We start from the raw sequence: 10,490 nt of genomic DNA, 5'->3' as shown, positions 1-10,490 counted from the left end.
GGTGCTGACCCCCCTCTTCCCTGGTTCATGGCTACAGGGTCCGATCGGCCTCCCTGTTGTCATAGAAACAGGCCTCCATCCCTGCTCACCCCCCCCCCAAAAAAATCATCCTCATTTCCCTGGTGCCTACAAGGCATGAGGTAGCTCTTGTCTGCGCAGGCCTCACCCAAACACCCGTCCTTACCCACAGAGGCAGTGGGCTGTCAGCAGTCGGCTGTCCCCACCCGACCCTGCAGGGTCCTTCGGGTCCCTCCCCCGGGGTCTCACGCAAGGCCAGCGGAAGCTTGTCTCCCCCCATGCTCAGGGAAACCCCTGCGCCCCAGCGGGGGCCACCTCCACCCCTCACACCCACTGCTTTGGGGCAGCACCCGCCTGCCTCCGGGGCGCTGGGTCACCCCACTGTCCCCATGGCCAGGCCAAACACTGTGGCTCCTTCATCCCTGGGCACCCCCCTAAAATTTATGGATTTTAGGTCTGGAAACCTGATTCTAGTCTTTTCTGTTAAAAAGCAGACCCCCAGGGATGGGGTCCCACAGTGGAGCTGAGGAGCAGGACCTGCGGGTGACCTGGTGACGTGCACTTAGTGCCACCGTCCCGGCCGAGGGACAGCATTGTTCTGCCAGCTCCCGGCGGGGCCAGGACGAGCCTTACAGGGATGGAGGCTCACTTCCCATGGGGCCAGAGATTTGGGAACAAGCAGGAACAAGTCAGCACAGGCACAGTGTCCCCAAAGAGCCAGTGACAAACCCCCATGGCAGGGAGCTGCCGAGCAGAAGCCTCACGGGGAGCTCAGCCCAGGGGATAAGAGGCACCCAGCTGCTCTGGTCCCCGATGTCACCGAAGACACCGTGTTTGCTGCCTCCTCACCACATTTCCATTTTGATTTGAAAAACAAGATTTAATTCAATGTCATTGCCCTCTTTCTTCTCCCACTGCACTGTAAAAGGCAGCAAAGGGGAGAAGAACCAAGGGCAGAGGATGGGAGCAGGAGGCAGCTGCCTCTCATTTGGAATCAACTGAAAATAGAGCAAACGAAATGGCTTTGACTACTTCGAATGAAACCATGTGCGAAGCAAGCATCACCCCGAAGGGGTGGCATTGAGCTCAATGAAAATTGCTTCTTTGATGGAAAACATGAATATCTAGGGAGAAAAGGGAACTTTTCCCATGGGGCTGTGACTGTGACCTGGTGTCTCCTGCTGGGGAATTCCTACCCTAGCCCCTGGCAGGGCTGGAAAGTTTTATTTTAGGAGCTCAACCTGAAAAAACACCCAAGGGGTTCTTACTATTTCATTGGGGGTTACTAATATTTCTCTTAGGGGGAGGACGGCTGCAGACCCCCGTGGCTGCCCCCGTGCACAGGGATGGGATGTGCCGGCCACCGACATCCCCCATCACGTGGTGGGTGATACCCACACCCAGCCTGGAGGACGCTGCTTTTCTGCATTTTGGCTTTTTAAAAATTTTTTTTTCTGCTATTTTACTACTGGGGAGGACATTACCTGCGCAGGCAGCAAGGGAGGAGGCAGAGCCTCACCCGGGCATCATTAAAACGAAGCGCTGGCTTATAAAGCAGTGGAAAGCTGGGTGACACAGAGCCCACGGGAGCGAGCTGGCAGCATTGAAGAGCAGGGAAAGAAAAGGCAAAATAAAAACCCCACCAATTTTTAATCGATTCAACTGCACAAGGGAAATGCCCCAAAACCAGAACAGCCATCGGATGAAACTTTCCTTCAACTTTTATAATTACAGAATAGAAAAGAAATCCTCGGTTCACATTACAAATACAGTCTTATATAAAAACAAGCCAACGGAAAAGAAAAAAAACAAGGTCACGGAGGGCCGGTGCCTGGCTCCTGTCGAGCTCAGGACGGAGGGAAGCTCTTTTGAATGAGTTTTAAATGACGGCAAGCTTTTCCTTCTGCTTCCTGTTGGGCTTGAGAAGGGCTTCGAGCAGGTGGGTGTCTGCCATCCCATCCCATCCCATCCCATGGTCCATGGTGGGTCAGTGAGAGCATCCTTGGTCCTGGAGGGGAAAATAAACCCTGGAGATGCTGCTGTTCCCAGGGCTGGGCAGTGCTTGGGTGTGGGGATGTGTTTTGGGGGATGGGGGGTATCCGTTGCTTGAAAAACACAATTTTCCTTGGAAAAAAGAGGGGAAAGGGCAGAAAAAATTATTGCCTGTAAAGTTCGCAGCTTGGCTGGATGTGGCAGAGGGACTGGCGGGGGGATGCAGCCTGTCCCCTGCCCAGGGTTTGGGCTCAGGCAGCTTCCGTCGTTGGCACTTCACGGCTGCTTGTTGGGAAGGACAAAAAAACATCACTCCAGGGTGCAAAAAAAAAATAATCCCCTAATAACCCCCGGGACTGGATGAAAAACTCCTGGGAAGCAAAATTGTTGCGACTCCCCCTGCTCCCAGATGCAAAGGGTGGGCTTGGGACGAGATCCAGGGATCCGGGAGAAGCCGCATCCCACATCTGGGAAAAGAAGGAGAACAAGTTGGTCGGGGGAGCCGGGATGCTTCCTGAAACTACTTTCTCCCTTCCACCTTCTTCCAAGGCTTTTAATTCCCAGCTCGTCTTCATTTTGCAAAGCGATTGCTGCCCAACAGACCTTGCACATTCCGCCCCCCCCCCAAAATAATCATTCCCCACATGCCGACATCACCCCTTTTTTGCCACTGCACCTGATGGATGGATTTGCCACCGAGACCCCCAATGGATGGAGGGGCTGGGGGGGTCAGAGGAGCACCGAGCTGCCCCCCTGCAGCCCTGGGCAAGGGGCTGGGGGGCACCGAGGCAGCCCCGGGGTGGGCAAAGCGCTGCTGAAGGCACAATGTCGGCCTTGGGGGCGGCCCAGTGCAGGCTCGCCAGGGCATCGTGCTCAGCCAGAGTCCACTCAGGCACTTTAAATTAAAAAAAAAGAACCCCAATAATTAAAAAAAAAAACCAACCTAAAACATTCATTAGATTCATTAAAACAGCCGGAAAGGGGCTGTGTCAAAAGCAGCGTCAGTATTGCCAAATTTGAGCAAGACCCCCTGGAAATGTGGCAGGGATGGGGGGATTGTGGAGGGATTTTGGGGTGCTCTGCCCCCCCCACCATCCCCAGGTCTGGGGGGGGTGAGGCAAGATGCTGATGGCCAGATCCAGGTCCTCGGGGTGAGGGGACCATCCCAGACCGAGCCCCTTGACGCCATTACATCCAACCAGCGGGGCTGGAAAACTCCTTTTGGGAGCAAAAACCCCAGTTTTGGGGCCAGCCCAACTCCAAAACCCGGCGTTTCATGAAGTCATCCCAACCCTGCGGAGGACGAAGCTGCCCTGCATGCCCCGCTGTCCCCAAAGAGGTGTTTATCCCCGCCCCAGTCCCATTTGCTCCAAACTGGCTGGTTTTCGCCCCAATCCTGCTCTGGGCTCCCCTCCTGCCCGGCAGGCTGGGAAGGGCCCTGCTGCTCCAAGGAAAAACCAGGCTGGGAGAAAGAGAAGAAAACAGTGTCCGGCAAGCGATGCCACCTCCCCGCGTGTCCCCATGTCCCCATCCTGGGGAGGGAGTGGGAGCCTGGGAGGGCAGCGCGGCTTGGGGGGGTCCCCCAGTATCCAGCCCCCCTGATCCTGCGGTGGGTGGGTGGTTTGGGCTCGGAGGCGTCCAGGGTGGGATGAATGTGCAGCTCCCGGCTCTGTTTTCAGGGGTCTTGCAGGGTGCGAGGAGGCAGGAGGGGACCGGGCGGCTCGGCGTCGTCCCCCCCCTCGCCAGGGGTCGTATCATGGGGTGTGGGACAGTTCGCTCTAGGGGCGTCCGGTCGCCTCCAGCTCCCACGCCGGGCCGGAGCCGGATCCAGGGCGGGAGGAGGTTACCCAGATCTGGGGACAGAAGGGGAGAGGAGGTGTTAGGGGTGAGACCGGGGTCCAGGGAGTCATCCCTGCCATGTGTCCCCATGTCCCCACACTGCACTGAGTGAGGGGACGAGGAGCCATGGCCACGGACAGCTGCCAACTGCCCACCCCGGGGGACAGGGACCTGCCAGGGTGACCTGGGGTGGCTCTCGCAAGGCCATCACCCTCATTTCACCCCCCAAAATGTAAGACAGCAACCGGGGCCAGGCTGGGAAGCCCCAATGAGTTGATGTCCCCACCTCTGATGGTGACATGGGGACTGCCATTGAGCCTGCCCCGCTCACCTGTCCCCGGCTGCTTGCAGGCAGCATGGTGACACGGAGGGGACACGGAGGGGACACGGAGGGGCCCAGGACTCCTGACCACAGCGGGGCACATGCTGCCCATCTCGCCCCCCCGCTTGCTGCCAGCCCTTTCCCCCGGCAGGACACCTTTTGGCAGCAGCTGGTGGGTGCTGGGGTCTGGGAGATGCTGCACCCACCTGCAGGCTGGCTGTTCCCTGTGTGCGTGTGGAGGCGTGTGGAGGCATGTGCAGGCATGTGCAGGTGTACATGTGCATGCATGTGCATGCAGGTGGGTGCACAAGTGTGTGCAGGCATGTGAGCGTGTGTCTGCACACGAGCGTGTGCGCAGGCAGGACTGTGTGTGTGCACGTGGGTGCATGCACGGGCATTGCTGTGCTTCCTCATGTGTACGTGTGTGTGTTTAAAACGCGTGGGGAGAGCTGGCACCACGGGAGGCCGGCTGCTGGCTGCACACCCACAGCCCTGGCTGCACCGGGAGGTCGCACACACATCCCCCCCACCCCCTGCACACAACCATGGCACAGAGCAAGCACGCAGCCCCTCACACCAGAAAGAGAAACAACCCCTGTCTCCCCCAGGACAGCGCATGGGGACCCCCTGCAGACCCCCCTCCCGCACACCCCTGTCACAAGTGCCCAGGTTTCAGCTCCCAGCTCCCAGCCTGTGTTTCCCCACTTGCTGATATGCTACAGAAGGGATTTTGGAGGCGAGAGCCCCCATCCTGGGGGGGACAAGCGATGTGGTGGGGACCCAGTGCCACCCTGGCCAGGCAGGAGGGACCCAAGGGGACAAGGAGCGGGTGCTGGTATGGTACACCGTCCTCCTTCTGCTGGGTGGAAACCCACCCCCATGCCCACATTAATCCAATTATAGCTAATCGCGAACTGCAGAATAAGCTTTAATTTTTCAGTCTAGGACAGCAGCCCCACGTCCCTCCTGCCCGGCTGTCCCCTGGGGACACAAGTGGCTGGATCTGCTGCACCAAGCTGGGACAGCACCTTGTACATCCTCTCGCAGATGATGGGTGGCAGCGAGACCCCCTTGTATTCCCCCCAGTGGGGTTACCGCTGTCCCGGCACCCCTCGGGTCCCCCCGGCTGCCACTGTGCCACCCCAGTGGGACTCTCCCACCTTGGGGACAGAGCACGTTCCCTGGGCACTGGCTTTTTTGGTGTCCATGAGCCCAGCCTGCCACCGCTGTCAGGGTGATGGAGGTGCCTTGATATAAATTATAGCTGCATTAATTAGGTGGTGGGTTATTAATGAGCTGCCAGGGTAGGATGGAGAGGGCTGTGGGCAGGGGGGAGCTGGCAGCACAGTGGCAGGGTCCCGGTTGTGACCCCTCCCGGGCTGTGCCTGCAGAAAGGCCACAAAGGTGCGGGTGACCCATGAGCTTGATTAATTAGGAAGCAATCTAATTACAAGGAGCACTGCCTGAGCCAGCCCTGCAGGCAGGGCAAGAGATGGCAGCCCCCAACACACGCTGCCCACGAAGGGCTTTGGGGCTTGCCCACGGGGTTACTGCAGGCAAGGGGGGGAGGCTGGATCGGTGCCGGAGAGCCACGCGGCACCGTCCCCAGCATCACTTCATGACGGGATGCTCTGGTACCCGGCTGGGTACACAACCCACCCCTAAAGCATGCAGCTCCAACCCCCCCATCACCCCAAAACAGGCCCTGGGCAGCCAGAAGAGCCCTGGAGGGAGGCTGGGCTTTGCAGAGGATACAGGACTTGGGTTAAACATCTCCCAGAAAGGGAGGAGAGGGATTTCCCCAGCACCTCTTCACCCTGCTGAGGTCTCCCCATCCTGGAATCTCAGCACTGAGTTTCTCTGCTACCAGCTTTTGGATCCCCTGTATATCTAAAATTGATACTCCTCCCACCTAAAACTGATATTGCCCCCACCTAAAATTGATATTCCCGCCAATCTCCCCAAATGCTGCAGCTCTCAGCACTCATCCTGCAGCTGCTGGGGAGCGCTGGGCTTACAGCAGCCCCCTGCAGCCCCCCTGCTGCTGGAGGCTGCAGGCAGGAGAGGGTCAGGCAGCACTCGCCCCCATCCCTGCCTTCCCCACTGCCCATCTTTGTCACGGTGGCTTCGCACCATCCCACCAAGGCAGGTCTGAAGGGGTTCCCTGGGGGACACCATCCATGGGGCATGTCTCATCGGGGGGACAATGGTCTCCTGGGTCCCCCCAATGGTGGGCGTGAGGCTGGGGGAGGGCAGCACATCCACAGCAACCCCCAGGACGTGGGTGCTGGCACCACTCCCACCCCGCGGTGACACCGTGGTGAAACGCCAGTGCCACCACCCCTGTCCTCACCCGGGGCAGTTCCCATCCCACCATGCTCCGCTCAGACCGGGGGGGCTCCCAGGGGTCCTCCCAGGGAAGGACCAGCTCGATGCAGGGGGGGCACAGCACCCATGGGTACTGACCCGCACCCACGCACCAGGGCAGGTACACGAGAGGCTGTCTGTGCCCAAACGTCCAGGGAGGGCCAAGCAATATCACAAATGCATTTGTTCTACCGCAGCCCCCTCTTTGCATCTCTAATTGCATGGCGTGCCCTTGAATTTGCATAGAAGGCTCAAAATATAATTAATTTTTGGCACCCAGCAAAGCCTGCACGAGGCTAATCCCTTTAGATTTTGCAGCCTTATCTCATTTGAGCGTTTATCTAGTTGAGCTTAATGGGTAAGGGAGAAGGAAAAAAAAAGTCAGCTGCACTTATCTGAAGAGCTGCTGCTTCCCCTGGGCAGCCCTGGCGTGTCGAGGCTCGGCAGCCAAAAAACAGCAAAAAAGCAAAACAAGGGCACGATCTCCCCTAAAACTGCCCAGCCTCAGCCCCGCCGGAGCTTCTGGGCTTTATATCGAGGCTGAGCGGACTCACAGACCCAAATCTTTTGGGTTACAATGGTGCGATGAGGCACCTTGGAGGGGCTCCTGCATCCCTGAGCATCCCCAAGGCTTTCCCCAGCCCAGCGTGGACTCACGTGTAGAGCGGCTGTAGCTGTAGGTGTGATGTCTTCTGTGGCGCCTGGTAGCCGTAGGAGTCAAACCCACCGATGAAGTCGACTGGGAAGAGGGGGGAGAGCAACGAGGTGAGCTGGGAAGGGCAGCGGGGCAATTTCCCTGCCTCAATGGCATGCACAGGTCATGCAGCACCCCAGGCTGCAGCAGCATCTTGGGGAAGCGCAGCATCTCAGGTTGCCGCAGGATCCCACTTTGCAGCAGGATCCCAGAGAAATGCAGCATCCCAGGTCCCTGTACATCCTGGGCAAGTGCAGCACCCCAGGTCACGGCAGCGTCCCAGGGACACGCAGCATCCCGGGCCGCAGAAGCCTCCCAGATTGCTGCAACATCCCAGGAAAGTGCTGGCGAGAACTGGAGGAAAGGAGCCGGACCGACTTGCAGAGATCCCTCGGGCTCTCTTCCCCTCACCACAGCAGCCCTTGCATTGCGGGCTGGACAAAGTGGGTAAAATTACCCTATCATTGTCTCCAGAGTGGGCGTTTAAGGAGAATTATGGGGTAATTACATCTCGTTTAAAGCGTGTCATTTAGGGGAATTGCAGACACCGATATATCAGTTTTCGTGACTGCAGTTTCCAGCCTGGTGGCTCATCCCCCGCTGGCCGGCAGAGCCCATCAGCCGCCCCACGAGCCCCTGGGCGCTTGCCGGAGGGGTTGCGGCAGCAGACCCCAGCCCTTCGCCCTGGCTTTGTGCAGTGGCAGTGATGGGTGGCTGGGGGTACCCCAGCTTCTCCCACGATCATCCTACGTGCCCCCAGACCAGAACCCTCCCGTAGGCACAGCCAGCGGCTGCTCAGCCAGCCCAGGAACAGGCACCAGGTGGGGCTACCTGAGCCATCACAGGAGCCACAGCACAACGCATCTCCCCAAAGCAAATATATTAATCCCCAGGGAGATGTGGTCCGGGTGGATTTGCACACGGGTGTCCGGGAAACATCAGTGAGCTTGAGGGGGGAGCCCAGTTCTCCCCATATATTTATCTTCCCGACTTAATATTCAGCCAGCTCTCAATTTTGACGCCATCCATCCATTTCCAAATCTAATAAGATATTCCATTAAAAAAGCTGCATTTGAATCTTGGACTCCGGCAGCATTAATATTAAAAGTGTATTGAATGCGGGAGTTTGTTTGAATGCAAACACGCTTCAAAGCCAGCGGCGGTAGATAAACCCTTTTGCCAGCTCCCCGAGTACAGAAACAAGTTATTACCACAGGCAGTGTCCAATTTCACACGGAGATTTTCCTTTTCCGCTACACTGATTCCCAGCAGCAGGGGGAAAAACATGAGGAGGCTGAACCCCAGCATCTCCTGGGCTGGGCTGGGACCATTTGCGAGTCCACAGCACCGGCAGGGATGCTCATCCCGATGCTGCGGGGAAGGAGCCCGATGCTGAGCGCATCCGGGTGGCTTTTGCCATGCCGGCGGTTGCGGCACAGCCCTGCCTGCGGTCGGCTGCTGGGAGCTGCCAGCTGGTGCGAATTAATTAATGGCAGATGAGCATTTAATGCGGTTGGATGGCTACAGCCTTAACTGCCTGGTTAATCGGGGCCAGGGTGCTCAGCACTTCCGGAGGGGTGTTTGCAGGGATCGTTGTCAGATCAGAAAGCACAATATAGACTGTATAAAAATTAGCCTGTAACTTTGCTTAAATTGCTGGTTTTCTCCCTGCTTTGGGGGTAAAAAGCCTCGAGGCAGGGAGCAGGGCTCTGCTACCCCGCTGTCCATGGGCATGCTGGCTGGGGGGGACATAATGTTTCCCATTTCATCGTCCCCAAGCCCCAGATAGCTGTCAAAAAGGTAAGGCAGGTGATGGGTGGCTCCTGGAGACGTGAGCAGGGAGGACGGCTCTCCTGCAGCCCCAACGGGGCCGGATCCGCACCAGGAGGAACATGCACCGTGAACTGATCAGGGCTTGGAGGTGGCTTTTTACAGCAAGGGTGATTCTGCCCCCAGCCACACCGGACCATGGACCTGGGGGTGATGCTCTGTCCCAGAAGAGAAGCTCTGAATTTGGGTCAGCGGGGAGCAGCAGGAGCAATGCCAGCCCTAAATCCACCCTGAACGGCCATGCACGGGGTTGAGCATCCTGACATCAGCGGGAGCTGGGCTGTGTCGTGGTGCTGCTGTGGGGATCAGGGAGCGGGGACCCTCTCAGCCTCCTGTGGCTGGTGCGGGGATGAAGCCTGACCCCATGCACTGGATGAAACCGGTCCCCGTTCCTGCACCCGAAGTTTGTGAGCACTGCAGTCCTGCGAGAGACACTGCAGCTCGGGGCTGGGTGTCCCCGTCCTCCTCCTCTCCCAGCCCCGGCCTGGGTGCAGCACCCTCCGCGATGCAGGCAGGGGGGACCACGGGTGGCACACCACACCTTTGTGCATCTGCCTCATCAGGGATGGAAAAAACCAGGGCAAAAACCCCAACTAAAGGGGTCGCTTCACCCGCCTGCAGCCCAGCTTTGCTCCCACATCCCCGGCCGGGAGCTGCCGCCCTGGCGAGATGCTGCCCAGTGATAGCCGAGACTATTTTGCAGCGCTGTGGCTCTCCCCCGGTGACTGACAGGAAAAGCACTTACAGCTGTCTTCTTCCTCCAGGAACACTTTGCTGACGTAACAGGCGTAAACGAAGCCAAAAAGCTGTGAAACAAAAGCGGGCAGAGAGAAGTCGGTTACTGGGGTGATGGGCACCACGACCAACACTGTGTCAGTGGGGAGACGGAGGTGGGTGCTGCAATGGGGATGCCTGGGAGCATCCTGGGGGGACCCTGGGCAGGATCAGGTCTGCCACGGTGCCAGAGCCCGTCTCCGGTGGGTCCAGGCGCTGGTTTGGGATGCAGCAAGGTTCTATGGTTTCAGCTGCACCAGGTGGACGAGGGTGGTGGCTTTTGGTTGGACAGGCTGGCACCACACTGGAATGGCAGCGCAGAGGGTGTGGAGCCCCACGTAGTGCTGGGTGTCCCTGGGTGGGTGCATGGCAGCTGCTCTGGTCCCCAATTCCCTTTAAGGCTTTATTTTCTTGCAGACCCCAAGGCTCTCCAGGAGCTCCGTGTCCAGGTATGTCCGCTTCCCACCTCCCCAGGGGGTGAGACAGCCACCGGGAAGGGGGGGCCCTCCCTTTCCAGCAAGCAGCACATCCCACTGGCTCACACTCCCCCAACGCGTCTGGGTGCGTTACACCGAGAACCCTCCGAACCTCCGATGCAGCCCCCAGCCCTCAGCCTGCCAGGTTTTGGGGTGGGCAGCACCCCCAGGGTGCTGG

The 10,490-nt window shown here is 58.6% G+C and overlaps 1 protein-coding gene across 1 annotated transcript in view; it reads right to left on the bottom strand.

The window, feature by feature from the left end:
* Positions 1-1,716: 1,716 nt before the first annotated feature.
* NKAIN1 (sodium/potassium transporting ATPase interacting 1) overlaps positions 1,717-10,490 on the bottom strand; it is a 40,035-nt gene continuing 31,261 nt past the window's right edge. The window contains exons 5-7 of the mRNA XM_075114749.1: positions 9,808-9,868; positions 7,196-7,277; positions 1,717-3,863 (exon numbers count right to left, since the gene is read on the bottom strand). Coding sequence (XP_074970850.1) covers positions 3,854-3,863; positions 7,196-7,277; positions 9,808-9,868 — 153 coding nt within the window. The 3' untranslated portion in view covers positions 1,717-3,853. The remainder of the gene's footprint in view (positions 3,864-7,195; positions 7,278-9,807; positions 9,869-10,490) is intronic.

Source organism: Phalacrocorax aristotelis, chromosome 20 (genome assembly GCF_949628215.1).
Source record: "Phalacrocorax aristotelis chromosome 20, bGulAri2.1, whole genome shotgun sequence".
Lineage (NCBI taxonomy): Eukaryota > Metazoa > Chordata > Aves > Suliformes > Phalacrocoracidae > Phalacrocorax > Phalacrocorax aristotelis.
The sequence above is the reverse complement of the archived record's forward strand: the minus strand, read 5'-3'. Positions and strand labels throughout refer to the sequence as shown.